Source organism: Typopeltis vanoorti, chromosome 2, assembly GCF_054136105.1.
Source record: "Typopeltis vanoorti isolate ZY-2024b chromosome 2, IOZ_Tvanoo_1.0, whole genome shotgun sequence".
Classification (NCBI taxonomy): Eukaryota; Metazoa; Arthropoda; class Arachnida; order Uropygi; family Thelyphonidae; genus Typopeltis; species Typopeltis vanoorti.
This window is the reverse complement of record NC_143550.1, coordinates 107,567,515-107,593,211: the sequence shown is the minus strand read 5'-3', so window position 1 is coordinate 107,593,211 and position 25,697 is coordinate 107,567,515. Positions and strand designations below refer to the sequence as shown.

Here is a 25,697-nt window from a genome sequence, read left to right as displayed (position 1 = left end):
TGAGTGCAAAAGATGTTGAAGATGCATGGAAACTCATAAGATACATTTGATACTGCAAATGTATGACTAAAAGCAATGTATGACTGCATATCGAGGGTTAAGCGAGTAAATAGGGTGGGAGTGAAATGGATGAACAGTGAAATCAAGCAAGCTGTGCTTGAAAAGAAAATGTTTTGGAGGAGGTACAAAACAGTTGGTAGTGATCAGATCGATGAAGAGTTTAAGGTCCAGGCTAAAAAGGTGACGAGCATGGTAAAGAAAGAAAAGGTGCAGTATGAGAGGACATTAGCTGGTCAGGCCAAGGTTAACCCAAGGGAAAGTTTACTCTACATGGCAAGCAAGAGAAAGAATAATTTTGGGAGACTAACATTGTTGGATAGTCATGGCAGCAGACTAACAGCTGCAAAGGATATAGTGGAATTATTGAACAAGCACACTTTATCAGCATATATCATACTGGAGTAAATGATCTGGTGAAATATATAGAAGAGAGGCAAGTATTAGGAATATTGGAAGTGAAAGAAACAGAGGTGTATCAGGTGTTGGTTGGGTTAGATGTGAATAATGCTGTGGGAATTGATGACATATGACATATGAACCACATATGCTTAAGGAATGTGCACCACAGTTGGTTATGCCCTTGACCTGGTTATTTAATGAACGTCTTGCAGACGGTAGGATTCCTAAGGAGTGGAAAGAAGGCAAAATAGTACCACTCCACAAGCATGGTTCTAAGGCAGAAGTTTTCAACTATAGGCCAGTCTGTATAACTGCAATTGTGGTCAAGGTATTGGAGAGATTGGTATTGAATAGAATACAGAATTGGGTTGAAGAATATGGTAATCTTTATGAAGGTCAGCATGGATTTGTAAAGGGTAGATCCTGTTTCAGTAATTTACTTGCATTTTATGATAAGGTGATGAGTATGTAGATAAGGGAGAATCGTGTATAGTGATATTTTTAGACTTTGCAAAAGCCTTTGATAGATTGCGACATGATAAGTTGGTGTACAAGCTGCAGAGGATGGGAATAGACAGTATATTGGTTAGATGGATCAGAGATTGGCTCTCCTGAACGATACCAGCAGGACGGAGCAATGTCTCAAAAAAGAAGGCTAACCAGTGGCATGCCCGAGGGTTCTGTTATTGAGCCCCTGCTGTTTAACTTGTTTGTAAATGATATATCATGTGGACTGACTGGGGATCTTCAGTTATTTGCTGATGATGCAAAGTTGGGAAGAATTAAGTAGCACTACTGATGCTGAATCCCTTCAGGAAGATTTGAATAGACTTTTTTACTTGGACAAAAGAGTGGGGTTGTAGTTTTAATATCAATAAGTGCAAGGTGTTGCATTTTGGAGTGCAGAAATATAAGGCCGTGTACTATATCGATGGTGCCACACTGCAGGGAGTGGATAAAAGTAGAGATTTGGGAGTGATGGTTGATAGTAGACTGAAATTTAGAGGGAATATTGCTAGTGTTGCAAAGGTTGCACATTGTAGTGTTGCTATGATAAGAAGTACTCTAACATGCAAGGATAAGGAAGTGGTTGTGCCACTGTATAAGGCACTGGTCCGACCATACTTGGACTATTATGCTCAGATCTGGTCACCTGGTTTTCAATGTGATGTGGAGACATTGGAGATGGTCCAGAGACGAGTGACTAAGATATTATCAGGAGTTTGGAATGCTGGCTATGGAGAGAGGTTGAAGAGATGTGGATTGCAGAGTTTGGTGGATAGGAGGAAGAGAGGTAATATGATAGAGATGTTTAAGTTAGTGAGAGGATTTTATCAGATTAATCCAGAGAGAATTATAAAAAGAATAGAAGGTGAGAAGGGAAGAACCAGAGGTCATTCCTGGAAGTTATGTAAAAGTGTGGAGTAGATTTTTTACATGGAGAATTGTCAGTGAATGGAATGCATTGCCAGAATGTGCTGTTAATGCAAGGAGTGTTAAGATTCTATATCATAAATGTGTTGTCAGTTGAATGAACCTCCCACGATGAGTCTGTCGATTACATGGATGGTGTAATAATAATAATAACTAGAGCAGAGCACCACTTGGAATAATTAATCCAGTTTTTGATTCAACCAAAGTATAGAGGCATGTCAGAATTAAAGCATACAAGATGCTAGCTAGACAAATACTTGCCTATAGGAGTGATGCTTGAACTATCAAGATGAGCAATAGCTCATCTTGATAGTCCAAGTTTATATCAGTTTAAATGAAATATATGAGAATAACTGCAGAATATTCATTACTGGACTGGATGAAAAAACACCAATGAATAACGAATAAACTAAATATGATACCTATAATACAATATATTCAACAATATAGACAAAAATGGTTACAGCATACAAACAGGATGGAATGACCACAATATCTCAAGGTTCTTTAATGCATCTCTAGAGGAACAAGACTACTAGGAATACCAACCAAGAGATGGCTTGAGACTATAGCAAGCCACTAGACCCACTGTTGGACAGGGTGATGATAATTTGTGTTTTTCTTGTGTGCTTTCATTTTATAATTTTAAGCTAACTGCAGCAAAAGAATGCCCACTTTTCATAATGAATTGTGAATATTTATTATAATGTACATGATTTATAAGACTCGATGTTCTCTGTAGCAATATTTTTCAGTCTTTTTTTGTTTTTTAGCTTATAGATTCCACTTTGCATTCCATTTAATAACACTACTTCTAGATGAATTTTATTCATATTCGTCATGGATGATTACTACAATTTATTGAGCAGTATCAGTGTCAGTTGTCTTGGAATCATTTTTTTGCTATTTCATCAGATCTACATGGAATCAGAGACTTACTGTAGGACTCCTTAGACTCATTCACTGTTTTTGTGGTCATCACACTCTTAGGTGGTTCCATCCACCCACTCTCTGTGCAAAACACATAATATACACCTCACCTACTTATATCATCTTTATACAGCTTCTATAGATAGCTTCTCAGTTTATCCTTCTTTATTTTGTGAAAAATGTCTTTCACATATAATTTGATAGTAATCCCTTGTTCATGCTATATCTGACTTAGTATGTAAAACTTAGATACTAATCTACTAATTTATTTGCATGTAAATGTAAATTTTTATTTCCAGACAATGTTTCTGAACCTATTGCCCATCCTTCCTTACTCAAAATAATAATAATAATAAAAAAAAAGTTTTCTCAAAGACTTCAAGCACATTTTCATGTTATTTACTAGCACAATCTGCTATGGTATACCACTGACATCTGGCATATACATAATGCTATAATTTTATGTGATAGATGAATTTCATCACCTATTGTAAGGCATGCACTCTGCTTATTGGAGGCCCAAAGTGAATTAAAAAAAAAGTTCTTAGCTAAAAAAGGTCTGTGTTTTGTCCTTAGTGCTGAGATTATAGATTATTAACCCCTTAACCTATCCATGGTACTAATGTACTATAGATTTTCATTTTTTGTGGGCGAGATTCACATAAAAAAATGTAACTAGTAAGCAAAGGTCATGAAGAATTCAACATGGGGAAAAGGTAGTTTGTTCTGTTTTCAAACTGTAGTGATCTCTCAATTATCTAACCTTCAAATAACTGACCTTCCTATCAATCAACCAACCCTTGAAGTATTTAATGTATAAACTGACTTTTGGCAGACCCTGAAGAAAACATTCAGGATCTGCCACTGAATTTTGCTATCTTTTCATTCTATCCTTGTCAACCTTATCACATACCAGAAAGACATGTAATAAGGTTGATTACAGCAACAATGATAGAAAAATTAGAACTCCATGATGGACTCAGGAAGTTTAAGACGCAATCAAGGAAAAGAAGAAAGTACATCAAAAGTTCCTGGCAAGACATCTTGTGCTCTGTGAGAATATAGAGAAAAAATATAAGAAAGCGAAGCACTGCTTAAAATTAGCTAAACAGAAGTCATGGAAAGACTTGATAAGACCATAGAAAATAAATATTTGGATGGTGGAAAAATATTCTGGAAGCAATTGAATAAACTTAGAAATGGAGGAAGAGCGCTGTAAAAGGAATCAGATGCTAAAGCTGGCAGGAAAACTGAAGATAAAGATATTCTAGATATCTGGAGTAATTACTTTAAAAAAAATTTCTAAATGAAACATACTAGATGAATTTAAATGAATAGATGCTCTGCATAATTCATTCATTCAGAGCATCTATAAAAAGGGATTAAATAAAACCGAATGTGAGAATTACAGAGGAATTGTCCTACTTATTGTTTCCTGGCAAGATTTATGCAATCACACTTCAGATTTCTCCAGAACATCCCATCTGTCCAATGTAACAAACACTGCATTGAAATTGATTTATAAACTCATGATTTCTTCGTAAGTTGATGTGGTTGTTTAGGTTCTTAACATCATGGAGATTTTTTGTAGAGGTTTAAAGGCAACTTTTAAGTTATGTTTTTGTAGAACATTTGCTATTTTGTCTGCAGCGTTCATGATATAGGATAAAGAAAATGCACTTTCAGGAATGTGTGAGTAGAGGTAATTTCAGGTGGTCAATTATATGGAAAGAGAGAGGAAAGTTAGCAAAACAAGTGAGTTTTTTTATTTTGGCAGGACAAGACCCAGAATCAGACCACGATCTAGGTGAATTAATATAGTAAGAAGTGCCTTAGAAGACTGAAACCTGGAAAAAACATCATTTATCATTACTTCTCCACATGAAATCAAATGCACACTCCTCATCATTAAATCAGATTAACTCTTAACTCCTTACTCTTCCTTTTTTGTTCCTTCATACTGACTTCCTTTTCCTCATACCTTTCTTTCTCTTCTTTGTCCCACCACTTGATAGGTGTTTGTCTAGTCAATCAAGCTCATGCTGTTGTGAAAGAACATGTACATGGATATTTCTTTCATTACTGCTGTCTCACCATTCTCATCATCTTCCACTACTACTACTACTTTCATGCTATCTTTTTTTTTTTTCTAAATGAAAATTAAAAAAAAAAAAAACATACAAGTGCCTCAGGAAGTTAGTCAGTTCTCAATGCTCTGTTGTTGAAGAGATAAAAGTTTGAATTTTGCCAAGTATGTGAAGAACCATTATCAGGAGTTTTTTAGCTGCAGGAGAGCTATCTGGTTTCTTTTGTGTAATGAAAACTTTGCCATCACTACCACATAAGGTGACAGAGTTTTTTCACACAGAAACTGGGATTTTTCATTTCCTACTAAAAAATACAAGCAGTTAGCAGCCATAACAGATTGTGTAAGGATTAACTGCTCTATCATAATATTAATTATGTTCATATGAAGCTAAATTACAGGTTTGCAGGTAATAATATGTACGTAAATATATATTACTCCATGTATTATGGGGTTTACAGCAATCCCTCAATTAATGCGCCCCCCGTTTAGCGCATTTTCGATTAGTGCGACATCAACAATAACATAGTCAATGAGACTTTTCTTATTCCTTGCCTCTTCTCTCTATGTGAATTTGTGCACATTTTTATGTTGGAACATGGTGTTAGTAATAACCAGTCCATGTCGTGAGCAGAAATCCAACAGGTATTTCCCATTATTATTATTAGCTTTGCTCTTTTCTGCAAATTTTCCCAAAATATTTTTGTATGTCTGACAATCATTTCCTACTCTGCTATTTAGATCCCCAACAAGGACCAACTTTTCCTTTTTCATTGTGTCTGTTGCTTTTTCTAAAGCATCAAAAAATTCCTCCACTTCTACCTTAGTAGAACCTTCTGTGGGACTATAGGCACAAATAAGTCTCATTGTCCAATTCCCAATTCTCATATTTGCCCACATCACTCTACTTGAGACTGCCTGCCATTCAAGAAGATTAGCCTCGTATTTTGTGTTGAATACTATGGCTACTTGTTCTTTTCCTTGATTGTCATTTCCTGAATATAACAATTTGTATTTATTGCTCAGAAAGATCTCACCAGTTTTTGTCTTTTTTGTTTCAGTCACCCCTAATATGTCAATCTGGTACTTATCTAATTCCTCAGCTAGCTCCATTTCTTTGCCATTCAGGCTTCTTATGTTGATAATACCGATCTTTAACTCTGGTGATGTTGAGTTGGGTGTGCTTTCAGATTTGTTCCAGTAGCTGACTTTTCACTGTTCGCCCTGGTTCCCTGGCGAAAACAACGGGGGCTTTGTTTAACCCGGCGACGCTCCAGCCGGCATGAAATTTTGTCATGTTGTACCATCATTTTCTATATTGATTTAAGCCAATAAGAATACAATTTGGTCAGCTAAATTCCAAATTGCCTGGATACTGAACGAACGAGAAGGTGAAGATTGGACATTAGGTCAGAAGCCCTGGTCGGTTCTCCGCATTCCTTTAAAGGCTATGTGGAGGTCTCCTCTCAGTTATACATCTTTATAAAGCTTTATAAAATTAAGGGACAAAAAAGAAATCTGAGGAACGAATTATACATTTTCCCATAGGTTATTATATTCGATTAGTGTGTTTTCGAGTAATGTGCCTGTTTTAAAGAACACATTACCAAATTAATTGAGGAATTGCTGTGTATATATGTAGATGCACATTCAAGTCATATACTTGAAATATGATAAAATGTACAGTCTATGTATTTATTGCAGAAAGATTACTGACTGAATCAGTTTACAATATTTCTGAAGTTTTTCAAATTGCAGTTAATGATATTTATGGAACAGTGATATATAAATGATTTTCCTGAGAGAATGAAGTCAAATCATTGTTTGATTTGATTTTTATCAACTTTCTAAAGAACAATTAAATCAACTTTTTATTAATTAATTTTTTTCTAGATTAATCTAGCAATATGCTATCCAATTATAAGAAAACATTATTATAAAAATAACTATTAAATTATAATTTAAAATTATAAGATTCACCAAAACGGCACCTATAAATGGTCATTATGATGTGCTACTTTTTTGACAAAGAATGTATAAAATATATATATTTTTATTTTTTAGGCAGATGCTATTACTGATATGATAGGCTTCCCCGATTTCATTATGAATCCTGAAAAGCTGGACAAGAAGTATGATGGGGTAAGCCATAAACTTTGTTTATTATTAAACATATGTGGATATATGCATGCAACTACAATAGGTTTTTTTTTTTTTTTTTTTTGTCCTTGTTAACCACGCTACTGGCCAGGATGTATGTATATGTCCACATTACTATGGATGCGAAGTGCATATTAAAATTGTAATACCATTGATATTACATTGAAATTGATGATGGATACTAAGCTTTTGAGGATGCGTATTTGATCTTTAATGGCCGGTAAGGTGGTTAATATGGCAATTCTACACATAGATTTGCATAAGCATTGATTTGATTGGATTCCTATCCAATTGTATTAGACATTATTTGATAGTATTTGAAAGTAAGTATCATCTCAATTCTGAAAAGGTAGAACATAATTAAATTAATATGAAACTAGTCTGGTAGGTAATTGCACACATTTTTGTTGAAAGTTTTTCCAGTTGGTTTTATCATAAATTAAAGATGCCAAGAAATTATATTCTTGGTTTCATCCTCTATTTAAGTGTAAGCAAACAAAGTTTGCACATGAAGTAACTTCATGACAGGGCAACTCATATATAGAGGCTAACGACTTCACATTAATTGTCTTAGTATCCCATAATGCACTGCACATATCCATACAGACCAGTGCCATCGCATGCCCATTTTGGTTGGGTGTGCTATCATGGCTTATTACCCAAACTACAAAATTCTCATCCATTTGATCATATGATTGCATTTTTATCAATGTTTGAAAGTTTTAAGAATGTATAGCACATCAATGTTCATCTTAATTGGTCTAATGCAATTAATTGTAGGATAAATTTGAATACTTTAATTTATTATTATTATTATTATTACATAACACCTCCAGGGAGTCTTTGGACTCATTGAGGAAGGGTACCCACTCTAAAACTCTCCATCTTCAACTGCAACTACCTTCATGATCTACACCAGTGGTCTCCAAACTTCTCGCTGTGAGGGCCACATAGGGTACTTCAGCACTGTTCAGTGGGCTGTAGCAAAAAAAAACTCTAGAACTAGATATATGAGTTTTATTGAAAGCAGATAAAAACTGATTACAGAGTATGTGAGATTAAATTACCGTATATTAATTATTATTATTATTATTATTATTAAACAAGACCTCATGGAGTCAAAGACTCATCTAGAAGGTCCTTTTATCTCACACACATCTCATCATACCGGGTCTTAAACACATTCAAACTCCTTGCAGACACCACACTCTCAGGAAAGGCATTCCAATCATTCACAACTCTGCACGAAAAAAACCTGCCTCTCACTCCCCTACTCACACCCTCTTTATACAGTTTCCAGGGATGACCTCTGGTTCTCCCCTGATCTCCCACTATTCTCTGTAGAACTTCTCCACCATTGATCCTATAACAACCCCTTACCAACTTGTAGGTCTCTATCATATCTCCCCTCTTCCTTCTCTCCACTAGACTATGCAAATTACATCTTTTCAATCTTTCCTCATAGACATTCCAGAGGTCAGAAACTACCTTAGTCAGCCGTCTTTGGACCCTTTCCAACATCTCTTCATCCTTCTGAAAACCAGGTGACCAAATCTGGGCACAATAGTCCATGTGTGGCCTAATCAAAGCCTTATACAATGGAACAAGAATCTCCCTACTTCTACACGTCAGTGTCCTCCTCATCATTCCCAGAAGTCTTTGTGTTGTCTTCACAATTTTGGCGATGTGTCCCCTAAATTTTAGATCCTTATCCACTATCACTCCCAGATCTCTTATTTCCTCTACTTCCAACAATATATTCTCACCAAGCATAAATTCTGCATCCCATCTTTGTTTTCCAAATTTTAAAACCTTACATTTTGCAACATTGAACTCACATCCCCATTTGCTTGCCCAATCACTCAATTTATTCAAGTCTTCTTGCAAGGCCACAACATCTTCGCTGCTCTTTATGGTTCGTCCCAACTTTGCATCATCTGCAAACAACTGAATATCTCCATCCAAATCTTCGCCAATATCATTAATATACAAGTTAAATAGTAATGGCCCTAAAACAGATCCCTGAGGCACTCCACTAGTGACTTTCCTTTTCCTGGATATTGCACCCCATACACAACTTGTTGATACCTATCAGATAGCCAGTCTCCAATCCAATGCACTAATCTAATATCCAACCCCATCTGCTCTAGTTTGACTGTCAACTTATCATGAGGTACTCTATCAAAAGCTTTTGCGAAATCCAAGTATATTACTGTGTATCCTTCTCCTCTGTCCAAGGAAGCAGTCACTTTATTGTAATAAGTAAGTAGATTACTAATAATGATCAGCAAATTCTCATATTTTTATCACAAATTATAATAAAACCATTAATGTGAATGATGTAACTGTGTTTGTGTTTTTAATATCTTATTAAACTCATTTGAAGTGCTAATTACAAGTAGCGATTTCAAATGTTCATCAGATAAATTTGCCCTGTATTTTGACTTGATATATTTCATTCGAGAAAAAGTTTATTCACAAAGATACGTTGTCCCAAAAATAGATAAATTTACAAGCAAATTTTTTCAAATTTGGGAACTGCCCAGAGTTCAAAAATCTGTAAAAATCGATCAAGTTTCCTTCCTTGTATTTATCTTTAATATGTTCATTTGCCTGAAGTTCAATAATTTCCATTTGAAGTTGACTTGGGACATCAATAACAACACAGTCAAATGGATTTTGAAACAATCTTATTTCCCTAACATTGCCTCCCGAATCAGTAAATCGCTTCTGAAATTGTTGTATAAGATCTGAAATAACTAATTTTGTGAACAAGAAAGAAATTCTGCTTCACCCTTTTTATTCAATTCTGCACAGGTTTTTGTTATTTTTTTTTTTGTTTAATGAATACAGATTGGGAAATTTTGTTTTTATTTCGTTTTTTGCTCGTTAGTTCATTTAAACCATGTTTTTACCAACTTTTTTAAGTGTTTTTATTTCGTGCAACATAAATTTTTTTTGTTGATAAAAAAAGTTTATTCGGATGTAACTTTTTTTATTTCGTTTTGAATTCTTTTAAATTTTTTTTCTTCGTTAGTCCATTTTAACCGGCCTTTTACAGTCAGAAAGACCATAACTTGGATTACGGTTACTTTTTGCTATTCGGGAATATATTTTGAACACAATTTTAATTAATGCATTTGAAATCTATCAACAACCCGTGTTTTTTTTTTTTTGCGGATTCTTATTGAAAAATGAATTTTTTATTGAATTGCCCATGGCGGGATTCGAACCTGCAGCCTTTTGGCTGGAGAGCAGATATACTAACCACTCGACCAACCAGGCCAATTAATTGTAATTAATTATCAATTAATTGTAACAAAATCTATGCAGAGTGGGGAGCATTGTATTTGTTTTAAAATACTGTACATTAGAAAGCAATAATGAAGGAGAATGCTATATTTGGTTGGTATATTGGAGGTAGCAGGGTTTTTTCTTCCATAAACTCGGGTTTTTCATCCTACATACAGACAAATCAGCCCTTCAGAACATGCAATTTACAGACAAAAAATACTAGCTGTGGTGGTGGTGGGCAGTAGATGGCGCTGATGTAGATGATTAGTAGCAGAGGATCGGTGTGTGTGTGTGTGTGTAGTGGTGGAGACGGAGAGTTGTATAATAGGTGTCCTCCTGCGTTGAGTCTTCGGACTCCTTGGAGATGTCATGAACAATAATAATAATAAATAATATTTAAATTACTCAAAGTGGTCAAATTTGGAAGAGGAGGCGAGGCTTTTTGTCTACTATCTCTTTCACATTAGCTCAACTGTAGTGCACAAGTATCCATACATTCAATGAAAAGTATTTAGTTTACTGTTTATATGTACAATACAGTTTTAGATGTGCCATTTTGAGAGCTTATCTTTAATCCTGTGTGTATTTTTGTTTAAATTTGAAAACTAGTGTAATAGAATATTATATAATATCCTAGACTAGTTCATGAAATATTGGGACATTACAAGTATGAAAAGTTACATAGGAATTCAGTTAGTAGCAAGGTCTCCACTATCCAACATAACAGTTGGATAGTGCTAAATCCATAGGTACTAAGAGAGAGAGAGAGGGATAATTTACATTTCAGTACTGGCAGTTCGCTCTGTGATCAACAGCAAAAGCTTCTTTCTCAGTATTGGCCTGACAGACTGCATTTTGAAGTACCGTATATTATCGCGTATAATGCAATCCACGTATAATGCGAACTAGAAATTTTGTTTGAAAACTAGCCCTAAAATGCCATGTCCATGTATAATGCGATCTGTTAATCTTGTTCCATAACATTATAAATAATACAATACGAATTAACGAAAGAAATATTTATTTTAAAACAAAATGTCAAAATCCTTTAAATTCTTCTTCATCTTTTGAGTCGTTAAACATTTCATTTATAAATTCATCTGTAGGGATTGCGTCATCAGTGTAGCAGTTGTCGTCATCGTCTTCATGCTCTCCAATTTGTTGTGCGTCATCCTCGCTTTCGTATATGACATGATCTTCGGATCCATCCATTGAATTACTTATTCTACATTTAAGAAATGAGCGTTGAATCATTTCAGATGGTATCGAATCCCATGATTCTTTAACCCAGCTGGTGACTAGGGTGATCTCAGGCTACTGAAAATTCTCACCCTTTGTCATCTTCACCAAACCAGATGACATCCATTCTCTTCATTTTTCACGTAAGTGATCTTTAAATGGCTTATTCAAGCTGACATCAAGCGGCTGCAAAACGGAAGTTAGACCACCTGGTATGACTGCTAGGTCTGTACGTAGCTCATGTGCTTTCTCTTTGCTTGCCTCTGTTAAATGCGCCTGGAACATATCCCAGACTAGCATGCTTTGTTGACGTAACAAGCTACCTGGACATATGTTCCATACTTGATCCAGCCACAATTGTACACCTTCTTCATCCATCCAACCTTTCTGATTGGTGCGAACAATTACACCTGGTGGAAATTTCATATGCTTCGGAATTTTCTTCCTTTTAAATATCACTGTTGGCTTTAATTTGGTTCTGTCTGCCATGCATGCTAGAACAATGGTAAAATGCGTTTTTTCATGTCCCATTGTTTTTATGAAGACATCCTTTTCACCAACTGAGTTTACTGTTCAATTCCCAGGCATATCAAAGTACATGGGCATCTCATCCATATTGCCAATTTGGGAAAGTTCATATCTGTGACACTTCCGTAATTTTATGATAAATTTATGGAAGGACTGCACTTTTTCTTCAAGCTGCTTTGATAACTTCTGTGCAATTTTTGCTGGGTGTTGTAATGTTAATGCTTTGCATTCCATAAATCTGTTGCACCACCCAGGCGAAGCAAGAAAAGATGAAATACCTGGTGTGTCCTTGAATTTACCATTCTTGAGTTGTAGAGCTCGAAAACGAATTGCATTTCTTGTTACTATAATGCCATCTTGTCATTGCATCAAAATCCATTCATTTAGCTCTTCTTCGAGTTCTGGAAAGGATTCTACATCTCCATGACGGGCACGTTTCATTTTGGGGATTTTTTCAAGACTGTCTTTTTGCTTATGTCAAAGTCGAATATTACTCTCTGCTACACCAAATTCTCTCATAGCAACACTGTTATTATGTTCTTTCCCGCAAACTGCACGACACGCAATTTAAATCCTGTTTCAAAAGATGAACGTTTCTGTTGGCTCATTTTCAGGCTAGGTTTGTTTAACGAATAATATTTAAAATGAACTGTGGTTAAACCGATATACCTAACTGTGCTCTATCTATCTCACTGTGCTCTATCATTCGGCGACAGAGAGCGCATCGTATCTGCGCATAATGCCAGTAATGTAAGTAGCTTTATGTGCAGATACAATACGTGCTTGGTCGCTGAATGCGAGTGGGTCAAGTAGATTTGGTTGCATGGGCATTAGGTAGTATATATTTGTGTGCAAGTCTAATAAGATGTTATATTTTTAATATCCGCATATAATGCGAATCCCTAACTTTAAGTAGTATTTTTTACCATAAATTTTTCGCATTATACGCGATAATATATGGTAGTCTTATTTAAGAAAAGTTCAGAATATAGAGATAAAATTTGATTATCACTTCACTTCAGTTAAAAACAAATAAGAGTGATAACTAGATGCAAAAGATAACAGAATAAAAAAAAATCATATTTTTAGGTTTGTGCTGATTTAATTAGAAGTGTTATTAACTGCAAGAAGTGTGGGCATATAATATGAGATATTATTTCATATTTTACAAATGCTAAAATTAATCCAGTACATTATGTATTATTTTATATGTTGATCATGTGAAGTCTGTTTCAGCCTACTGAAATGAGAATTTCACTCTTTTAATGAACTTCATGAGGAGAATGGAGTTTGTATATTCATGCATTAAATTAGGTAACATTTAAATTACACCAAAAAATATTCTTTATAGACTTGGTTTTATCATAAATTAAAGATTTTCATTCTTTATTAATGGATTGTGTAAGGACCTTAAGGACTTCTACTGAGGACTTAATGTCAAATAAGTATGGAGTATTAAAATTATTTAGGGTGGACACTGGGGGAGTTCTTTCACTTGGTGGAACAGCAGGAAGGAGCGATGACAAGGGGCCATCCCTGGAAAGTACAAAAGGAGGCTGCGAGCAAGAGGGTGAGGAGTGGTTTCTTTGCATGGGGGGAGTGGTTGAACTGTGGAATGCATTGGTTGATAGAGTGGTGAGAGTAAGAATGGTCGATCGTGGACCTTGTTGATCTGCGTGACGTCTGAGCCGGCATGTTTTGGCTGTTGATCAGATAACAATCGTGTTTTTACTTTACGGTCTATTTTTCTTTATGGACTATTAAAATTATTCAGAGTGAGTTCTTTCACTTGGTGGAACAAATTACACTGGGGAGTTCTTTCACTTGGTGGAACAGCAGGAAGGAGCGATGACAAGGGGCCATCCCTGGAAAGTACAAAAGGAGGCTGCTAGCAAGAGGATGAGGAGTGGTTTCTTTGCATGGGGTGGGGTTGAACTGTGGAATGCATTGCCTGATAGAGTGATGAGAGTAAGACTGTTCGATCACGGACCTTGTTGATCTGGGTGACGTCCGAGCTGGCATGTTTTGGCTGTTGATCATATAGGCATCAGATAACAATCGTGTTTTTTCTTTACGGTCAGAGCATCGACAGTCATCTGAATGACCCTCTTCCTTTATCCAGGCTTGGGACTGTCATGAGACCCCTATATTTCTGTTTTTATATTGTTCTGTGCTTTTGCACATCTTCAAAATTTATTGTTGAAAGTTTTTTCGCTTGGTTATACTATAAATTAAAGATCCCAAGAAATTATATTCTTGGTTTCATTCTTTATCCAAGTGTAAGCAAATAAAGTTTATGCACAAGTAACTTCATGACTAGACCACTTGTATATAAAGACTAATGACTTCACATCAACTGCCTTAGTATCCCATAATGCAAGACAAACACCTTTTCACTACTTGTATATAGGAAATATATGACTTCTGCATTACTTCAACCTTGGTATCTCTTCTGGGTCTGGCTTCTACTGATGAGACCTCAATAGAGGTTGAAACCATTCTGGGTAATGGCCCATCCCACAATGAATATATTATACATGTCTGTAAGGGTATGTGCCTCATGGGTTGTTCTTTTGCTTGGTAGAACAGCGAGAAGGAGCGATGACAATGGGGTGGGCATCCCTGGAATTTGCAAAAAGGAAGCTGTGGGGAATGGTTTCTTTGCATGGAGTGGGGTTTAACCATGAAATGCATTGCCTGATAGAGTGATGAGAGCAAGAACAGTCAATGAGTTCAAGGAGTGGTATGATAGACTTTGTGTTTCCTAGGAAGGACCTACCACAATGAGTCTCTTGACTCCATGGAGGCCTGAATAATAATAATAATAATCTTTCATATATCATATAGGCTAGGAGAAGTCATCATCATTTATAATTTTTTATCAATAAACAGTAGCTACTGTTACCTTTGTCATTAGAACTTAATTCTATATCTAGATAGGGTTTATATGTATGTTTATAATTTGTTTTACTAGATTGCATTTATTAGTTTTCAGTTATGTTTAATTAGAATAGTATAGTGCATTTAGAAATGTTTATCCATTACAATAACAAGCTGTTGTTAACATAATTGCTGTTTTTCCTTCTTACTGTTTCATCTCTATTCCTGTCAGGATGACATCCTGACAGGAATAGAGATGGAAGGGTATGATGTGTTTTGTGAGGACAGAAGGGGTAAAAAGGGAGGGAGAGTGCTATTGATGATAGAGAAAGAGTTATGTCCATATAAAGTAGAGATGCAAGAGGGAAATAGTGCCAGTGGTTTAGAGGCAGTATGGTGTGAGATAGAAGTGAATGGAATCAAATACTTGGTTGGATGTTGTTATAAACGTGAAATATAAAGATATCTTAACGTAAGATTATAAGATATAAACGTAAAAATTGCAAAATATTTAAAAATAACAGGTATAATTAACTCTATATTTAAACCAAACCTAGTTCAAAAACAAACCAGACTAAAAGTATACAATACATTAGCCCTACCAGTCTTAATGTATGGAAGCGAAATCTGGACAATAAAACAAAAAGACAAACAAAGATTAACAACAGCAGAAATGAAGTTTATGAGAAAAACTGCAAAGTATATCCTATTTGATCACAAAAGAAATGAAGAAATTATGAAAGAATTAAACCAAGAACCAGTAATAGAAAAATTAAAAAATATAAACATAAATGGATGGAACAGATTCAAAGAATGAAAACAGAAAGATTACCAAAACAAGCCTTAAAGTACAAGCCATTAGGAAATAGAAAACCAGGACGTCCTCTTAAATGATTCAACGATGACTTCTAAGGCCGGAACAGGCCATGCTAGGCCTAAATCTTTGATGCGCATGATGATGTTGTTATAGACCAGGTAATCTGGATGGTGGTGATAATGAAATGTACAATCAAATTAGCCAAGTAAACGAGATAAGGGTGATCATTATAGGTGATTTTAATTATGACAATATAGACTGGAATGATGAAATAGCAACTGGAAGTAAAGAAAATGAGTTTCTTGAGTTTTTGAGGGGTAACTATCTCAGACAGTATGTAACAGAGGGCACACGAGGATTGAGGGTCTTGGATTTGGTCATCTCATCAGAGGATGTAATTATAAATGAGGTGTCAAATCATCCACCAATTGGAGAGGGTGACCATGAGGTGATTACCTGGGTGGTTGCCAGCAGTGTGAGGACCTCTGGGAGAAAAGGGTATATGTGGAACTACAAGTGGGGGGGAAGGTGATTATGAAGAGCTCAGGAGACAGCTTGCGGGTGTAGCATGGAAGGAGGAGTTCGCTGGAAAAGAGATCAATGCAGCTTTGGGAATTTTCAAAAACTGTTTAGTAGGTGCAATGTCTAAATGTATTCCAAGGGTGGGAAGGTTAAATAAGGTGGGTGTGAGATGGATGAATAAAGAGATTAAGCAAGCGATACAGAGAAAAAGGGCATTGTGGAGGCAGCATAAAAGAAGTGGAAATAACCAATTCCATGAGGTCTACAAAGACCAAGCAAGGAGGGTGACTTGGTTGGTGAGGGTAGCTAAAGAGAGGTATGAACAGCAGTTAGCTAATGAAGCCAAAAAGAATCCTAGGGAGTTCTTTCGATATGTAGCCAGCAAAAGAAAGAATGATTATGGATGGATGACATTGATGGGAGAAAATGGTATAAAGACAGCTGTTGCAGAATATGTGGTGGAGATACTTAATGAGCAGTTCATAAAGATCTTTCAATCTTGTGAATGTTACTTCATGGAGGGATTGAGAGCAGTTGATGATGGGAGGAGGGACTGACTGTAGGTGAGCAAGAGGTGTATGGGGGAGTTGAGTAAACTAGATGTTAATAAGGCTGTGGCTTGATAATATATCACCACGTATTCTGAAAGAATGTGCCAGGGAGTTGACACCTGCCTTGACATATTTTTTTAATATGAGTCTTGCACTTGGTCAAGTTCCTAAGGAGTGGAAGGAGGGCAAGATTGTGCCACTTCATAATGGAGGTGATCGAACTCAAGCATCAAACTATAGGCCTATCTGTGTGTGTCAGGTGTTATGGTTAAATTGTTGGAGAAGCTTGTGAGAACTAGGATCCAGAGTTGGGTTGATAACAATGTATTATCTTTGATGGACAGCATGGATTTGCTAAAGGGAGGTCATGTTTTAGTAATCTGCTTACTTATTACAATAAAGTAACTGCTTCCTTGGACAGAGGAAAAGGATATACAGATATATACTTAGATTTCGCAAAGGCTTTTGATAGAGTACCTCATTGATAGTCAAACTAGAGAAAATGGGGTTGGATATTAAATTAGTGCATTGAATTGGAGACTGGCTATCTGATAGGTATCAACAAGTTGTGTATGGGGGTGCAATATCCAGGAAAAGGAAAGTCACTAGTGGAGTGCCTCAGGGATCTGTTTTAGGGCCATTACTATTTAACTTGTATATTAATGATATTGGCGAAGATTTGGATGGAGATATTCAGTTGTTTGCAGATGATGCAAAGTTGGGACGAACCATAAAGAGCAGCGAAGATGTTGTGGCCTTGCAAGAAGACTTGAATAAATTGAGTGATTGGGCAAGCAAATGGGGATGTGAGTTCAATGTTGCAAAATGTAAGGTTTTAAAATTTGGAAAACAAAGATGGGATGCAGAATTTATGCTTGGTGAGAATATATTGTTGGAAGTAGAGGAAATAAGAGATCTGGGAGTGATAGTGGATAAGGATCTAAAATTTAGGGGACACATCGCCAAAATTGTGAAGACAACACAAAGACTTCTGGGAATGATGAGGAGGACACTGACGTGTAGAAGTAGGGAGATTCTTGTTCCATTGTATAAGGCTTTGATTAGGCCACACATGGACTATTGTGCCCAGATTTGGTCACCGGGTTTTCAGAAGGATGAAGAGATGTTGGAAAGGGCCCAAAGGAGACTGACTAAGGTAGTTTCTGACCTCTGGAATGTCGAGTATGAGGAAAGATTGAGAAGATGTAATTTGTAGAGTCTGGTGGACAGGAGGAAGAGAGGAGATATGATAGATACCTACAAGTTGGTAAGGGGTTGTTATAGGATCAATGCTGGAGAAGTTTTACAGAGAATAGTGGGAGATCAGGGGAGAACCAGAGGTCATCCCTGGAAACTGTATAAAGAGGGTGTGAGTAGGGGAGTGAGAGGCAGGTTTCTTTCGTGCAGAGTTGTGAATGATTGGAATGCCTTGCCTGAAAATGTGGTGTCTGCAAAGAGTTTGAATGTGTTTAAAACACGGTATGATGAGCTGTGTGTCGTCGAGTCTTTGACTCAATGAGGTCTTAGGTTGGTAATAATAATAATAATGTTTGTATTATGTGATAATAATGCACAGCATAACAAACTTGATATTAACATTTTTTATACTAAATTTTGCAGTGAGTTGCAAACATAATTCTACTGAGGACTTAATGTCAAATAAGTATGGACTATTAAAATTATTCACTCTGGTTTTTAGTGAAAATAAATATAAGTATTATACAGATTCTAAATAATTAATTTTTAAAAAATGTCTTTCAAGTAAATATTCAGACTAGAATGTCCTAATGTGTATCCTCAAGTGTACAGGATACTGTTATTGTTATTATTATTATTATTATTTCATAAGTATGTTATTAAGGAAGAATAACTTTACTGAATGCAGACTGTACCCTATTATTAGAACCTGTTGAGGTGGTTCAAATAACGAGTGCTCACCTCATTGAGAACTATCAACCTGATGCACGTAACATATGCATAATGTTGCCACCACATTGAATGAAGAGATAGAGGTACATGAGAGGTACATGTTGCATAACCTGGATTAGAATTCAGCAATTGGGACAGATGGAATATCAGCATGTGTGCTAAAGGATTGTTCATTCAAATTGGCTAGACTTGACATGTTTATATAATTCAAGTCTTAGCTGAGGAAAGATTCCACAAGAATGGAAAGAAATATGATAATTCCATTGCACAAGGGTGGTGCAAATACTGATGTATCACATCTCTGAAGCAATTGTAAAGACTTTGGAAGACTTTGAAACAATATGGGATGTAATATTCCTTAACTTAAATAACTTTGGAAGAGAAGTTGGTAAGAACTTGTATACAGAAAAGGCAGACATACTTTGTAACAAACAGCATGAGTTTACTAAAGGAAGGGTCATATCTGAGCAATTTTGCTGATGGTTTATAATAATGTTATGGTTAAGTTAGATAAAGGAAGTGGATAAACTATGATACTGTTGGACTTTGCTAAGGCATTTCATAGAAGGATACCACATGTTAGATAAAGGAAATGGATAAACTATGATACTGTTGGACTTTGCTAAGGCATTTCATAGAAGGATACCATATGTTAGATAAAGGAAGTGGATAAACTATGATACTGTTGGACTTTGCTAAGGCATTTCATAGAAGGATACCACATGAAAGGCTGTTACATAAACTAGAGAATATAGGATTGGAATATAAAGTATTATCTTGGATAAGTGGGTGGCTTTTGGACAGGTATATGGACAGAAAGTAGTATATGGGGGAATGAATCTGCCAGATTTATGGTGACCATTGGTGTGACCCAGGGATCAGTCTTTGGACCATTGTTGTTTAATCCATAAATTAATGATATTGGAAAAGGGCTGACAGGAGATCTTCAGTTGTTTGCTGATGATGCAATAAGCAGGCAATCAGCAATGTTACTGATATATGGCATTTACATGTGATTTGAATAGGCTGGAAGTGTGGGCAAAGGATAATGGTTGTCAATTCAATGTGAGTAAATATAAAGCATATACTTTGGCACATGATTTGATATCCAACAGTATATTTTATTGATGGGATTATGCTTGGAGTAAGTGAATGAGATTAGAGATCTTAGAGTTATGGTTGATAGAAAGTTGAACTTCAAAAATCACATAACAAAAATTGCAAATACACCTTGGAGAATAATTACGATGTTGAGAAGAATATTGGATATGAAAGTCATTTTGCCTCTTTACAAGGTCTTGATACACTGCTATTGGACTACTATTTGCAAATTTGGTCTCCTGGATTCCAAAGGGATGAAGAAGCTGTGGAAAAGCTGCAGACACTGGTAGATAGAAGGAAGAGGTTTATAAACTTCTGAAATAATCTTATAGGATATCAGTTTATAAAACCTTTTATTACATGGAAGGTGAGGAGAAGACAAGGGAGCATTTATGGAAGTTAAGCTTGTGTGTAGTTAAGAAAGGGATAAGTGAGCAAAACAATTTGCCTGCTTAAGTTGTAAGCACATTTGCTGTGAATGGGTTTAAGAGAAGGCATGATGGGTGGCATGGGTGATGTATGGCCTCCCTTGATGAGCCTTTGACTCTGTGGAGGTCTATAATAATAATTACACCATCCTCCATCAGTTAAGCAGATTTATCATGAGAGGCCCACTTAATTAGTAACATACCTATTGTAATGAACCTTGAACTGATTTATTTTCCCAGCATTCTGCTATTCCATTTACCCACCACTCTCTATATAAAAAATCTACTTCTCATACCCTTCTTAACCACCACTTATACAGTTTATTTGTACAGTCTCTCATTCTCCCATTCTCTCCTCCACTCTTTTTATAAACTTCTCTTTCTTCTACAATCTGGTAAAATCCTTTCACTAACTTGATGGTGTCTCTCATATCAGTTCTGTCCCTCCTGTCCACCAAATTCTCCAGACCACATTCCCTCAATATCTCTGCACAGCCAGCATTCCAGAATTATTATTATTATTTTTGTACAAGTGCTTCCATGGAGTCCGAAGATTCATCACAGGAGACCCAAACTATCCACACAATCTATCATGCCTCTCCTTGGACCCATTAACAGACAAAGCACTCACAACCGACTTTGACAATCCATTCCACTCATTCACAGCTCTCCAAGCAAAAAAAATCTAATCCTCACACTTCTACGAACCGCATCTTTATTCAACTTCCAGGGATGACCCTCTTGTTCTGGCCCGTTCCAGCCAAGTGCTAAAAATTTCCCCTACATCGATCCTATAAAACCCTTTTATCCCAAAATGCATAACTTCACATTTACTTACATTTACTAACTTAAATGTTTCAATCATATCCCCTCTTTTTCTCCTATCAATGAACTTCTGCAATCCACACACTCTCAATCTATCTTCATAGGAATATTCCACAGACCACTCACCATCTTGATCACTCGCCTCTGAAGCTCCTCCACCACTTCCACATCCCCCAAGAAATCCAGGAGACCAGACTTTATTATTATTATTATGTGACATCTCCAGGAGTCCAAAGACTCATCGAAGGAGGGCACCTATTCTAAAACAACTCTCTGTCGCCACCATTCAATTCACCAACTACAACGAACCGTAACTGCACCAACACCATCTACCGCTACTAATAATTTCACAGCCAATCACAAACATCCATGCCCCAATGCAGGATTTGAACCCCCGCAGCCTTTTGGCTGGAGAGTGGATACGCTAACCACTCGGCCAATGAGGCCGGCTAAAATATATTATTATTATTACATAACACCTCCAGGGAGTCCAAAGATGAGGGAGGGTATCTACTCTACAACTCTCTCTCTCCACCAACCACAACTACCATCATCATCTACACCAATGCCATCTACTGGCGACTACTACCACCCCTAGTACTTTAACAGACAATCACAACATCCATGCTCATGGCGGGATTCAAACCCGCAGCCTTTTGGCTGGAGAGTGGATATGCTAACCACTTGGCCAACGGCCGGCAAAAAATTTTGTCGAGCCAGAGTCAAACTAGTGACCTATGGATAACTGTAATAATCCTCAACAATCCACTGCTCTGCCAACTGAGTTATCGACGGCCACAAGGTACAGTAATCCAGACTTGAGCACAGATGTGGGCTTATAAAGAAAGGGAGGAAAGCAAATAAAATTTTCCTTTCCTTATATATAAGGAAATAACAATTTCCTTATAAAGAGAAATAACAATTTCCAAATACAAATTCTTTCTGTATTTCTTAGTGTGTTCTTCAATAGTCAAGTAATCTTATGGACTAACTTAGCAATATGTCCTCTAAACTTTAATTCTCTGTCTACCCCCCCCCCCCTAAATCTCCAGCTTCCTCTATTTCGAGAAGTACAGTGCCATCAATGTGATACACAGCTTGTAATCTGTTTATCCCAAAATGGATAGCTTTACATTTCTTCACATTGAATTGATGCTCATTATCTTTTGCCCATAACGACAACCTATTTAAATCATCCCTTAATAACCGCATAAAATCCATTTATGCATAAATCGCATAAAATCCAATTGCATTTGAATGGTTACGGTGTAAGAAGACTTGAGAAAGTGTTGCTGAATGTAGCGGATGTGCAAATTCAGGGAAACTAGATTTGTTAAGGGGGGGGAGTAGATATACAGTCCTTATGGAGGCAGTTGAATGTAAGAATGAATATAATATGCCAGAGCAAATAAGGACAACAAATCTGAGTGGGATAGTTAATATAAGGCATCAAGGTAGGGTTGGAGCTAATGGGGGTCTTAAATTCATGTACACTAATACTAGGAGTATTAGGAACAAGAAGGAAGAGTTTTTGGCCATGGTTGGCACTTCCAGACCACAGGTTATAGGTATTAGTGAAACATGGCTGACTGTAGATGATATAGCTAGTGGGATTGAATGTGATGGGTATAGTGTGTTCAGGAATGACAGAGAGAATAAAATGGGGGGAGGAGTATTGTTGATGATAGCTGATGAGCTACAGCCAAGGAGAATAGAAGTTGAATTGCAGGATAGAGAAAAGAGCACATTTGAGGCCATTTGGTGTGAGATTGTGGCTAGCAGAACTAAATATACAATTGGGTGCTGCTATAGACCAGGTGATGGAAAAGATGGTGGTGACAGTATGCACAAGCAAATAGAAGAAATGGGTGGAAGGAGGGTGATTATTATGAGAGATTTCAACTATGGTCGCATTGATTGGAGTGAAGAGAGGACACACATGAGAGGAAGGAACTGGATTTTATGCGGTTATTAAGGGATAACTATCTGCGACAGCATGTAATGGAAAATACTAGGGGTCAGCGAGTGCTTGACCTAGTAATTACATCTGAGGATTTGGCTATAATAAATATGACCACACTGCCACCAATCGGTGAGAGTGATCATAGGGTCTTAACTTGGGAGGTGGCTAAAGGTGTAGAATTTTCAATTAAGACAGGGTACATGTGGAATTATCGGGCTGGAAAGTATGACAAGCTTAGGAGTTTGATTGGTTCAGTGCCATGGCATGTACAACTGCAAGGACTAGAAGTTGATAGAGCATGGGAGGTAGTTAAGAAGTGCTTGCATGAAGCAATGGCTGACTGTATACCTAGAGTCCGAATAATAAATCAAGTAGGGGTTAAATGGATGAATAACACCATTAAGCTTGAGCTGCAAAAAAAGAAACAACTATGGAGGGAATTTAAGGAGAAAGGTGACCAGCAGGCACATGAACGGTATAAAGCGCAGGCCAGAAGGGTGACGAGTGTGGTAAGAAAAGCAAAAAAGGATTACGAAAGAACATTGGCCATGCAGGCTAAAGAGAATCCTAAACAGTTTTTTAGATATGTAGCAAGTAAAAGGAAAAATGTACATGGCAGATTGATTTTAAAGAATGTCGATGGTAGGGAGGTAACTGAATCAGTTGAGATAGTTGAGTTACTGAGTGAGCACTTTGCAAGAGTATATCATCCAGGTGGTGACATTGCAGAAACGAATAAACCAGTAGATTATACGGGAATTGTGATTAATGAAGTGGAGGTGAGTAGTCTATTGCATAACCTCAATGTCAATACATCTGTGGGATTGGATGGTATACCAGCTCGTGTTGTACGAGAAGCAGCTAAAGAATTGTCAGTACCCTTGACCATTTTGTTTAATTTGAGTCTTGGGTCTGGGTTAGTCCCGAGCAGGTGGAAAGAGGGGAAAATAGTTCCACTGCATAAAGGTGGTTCCAAGACTGATGTTGTAAATTACCGACCGATTAGCATATCAGGAATCATTGTCAAGGTCTTAGAGAAATTAGTCAAGAAAAGAATACAGGATTGGATAGATGAAAATGGGATATTGTATGGGGGACAACATGGTTTTGTGAAGGGTAGATCATGCCTCAGTAACTTGCTCACGTTTTATAACACAGTGACGGCTGAACTGGATAGAGGTAATGGGTTTACAGTGATACTACTGGACCTTGCCAAGGCCTTTGATAGGATACCACATGGAACCCTAATCAGTAAACTGGAGCAGATGGGTATAGATATAGGGTTGGTGAGATGGATAGGAGGGTGGTTGAAGGAGAAATATCAAAGAGTGGTTTATTCAGGAGTGGAGTCTAAAAGACGTCTTGTGACTAGTGGAGTGCCACAAGGCTCTGTTCTTGGACCACTGCTTTTCAATTTGTTCATCAATGATATTGGAAAGGATCTGAGAGGAAGTGTTCACTTGTTTGCTGATGATGCAAAGTTGGGTAGAGCAATTGTGAGTGCACAGGATGTCAAAATTTTACAGGATGATTTGGATAGTTTGGAGGACTAGGCTAGGAAAAATGGATGTCAATTTAATGTGGCAAAGTGTAAGGTTATGCACTTTGGGATGAAAAGAATAGCAGCAGTATATCGCATTGGTGGAACCATTCTCCAGGAGATTGATGAGGCCAGGGATTTGGGAGTGTTGGTGGATAGGGAGTTGAAGTTTAGGGGGCACATTGCAAAAGTAACTAAAACAGCTCAACAAATCACTTGGCTTCTGAAAAATACTTTAACATGCAGAGACGAACAAGTTGTTGTTCCTCTGTATCGAGCCTTGATAAGACCCCATCTGGACTACTGTGCCCAGTTATGGGCACCAGGGTTTCTTCGCCTATCGTCCAATTTGCAGAAATTGGACGATAGGCGAAGGAGGGGTGATATAATTGAGACATTCAAATTACTGAAGGGTTTTTATAACATTAATCCAGAAGATATTTTGAGGCTGGCGGTGGGAGGACTAGGGGCCATGCATGGAAGCTGGGCAAGAGCATTGTTGACAAGGGTGTTAGAGCTAGGTTCTTTACTTGGAGAGTGGTAAATGAGTGGAATAAGCTTCCAGAGTCTGTTGTGGGTGCTACGACCGTGAATGAGTTCAAGGCAAGGTATAATAGATACTGTGTGAATGTTGAATAGTTGTTCTTGACATGATGTTAGGGCCTCCCTCGATGAGTCTGTCGGCTCCTTGGAGTTTCCCGGAACAATAATAATAATAATCCTGCAAGCTCTCCACATTGCCTTGATTAACTGTTACTCTACTTAATTTTGCATCATCAGCAAACAACTGAATATTTCCTTTCAGAATGCTGATATCATCTTGGTTATTCATCTTTGGAACCCGCTCCAGTGTTATAACTCCTGCATCTCAATGAAAACTAGGCGACAAAATTTGAACGCAGTAGCCATATGTTGCCTGACTAATACCTTGTACAGCAATCCATCGATTAATGCATCTCCGATTAGTGCATTTTCAATTAGTGTGCCTATATATATCTTAAAAATAAATAT

The 25,697-nt window shown here is 36.9% G+C and overlaps 1 protein-coding gene across 3 annotated transcripts in view; it reads left to right on the top strand.

Moving 5' to 3' along the window:
* Nucleotides 1–25,697, top strand: part of Nep3 (M13 family metallopeptidase neprilysin 3) — a 502,574-nt gene that overhangs the window by 315,637 nt on the left and 161,240 nt on the right. For all 3 annotated transcript variants that reach the window (XM_090407352.1, XM_090407368.1, XM_090407360.1), the window contains one exon: nt 6,974–7,051. In XM_090407352.1, the coding sequence (XP_090263478.1) occupies nt 6,974–7,051 (78 nt within the window). The remainder of the gene's footprint in view (nt 1–6,973; nt 7,052–25,697) is intronic.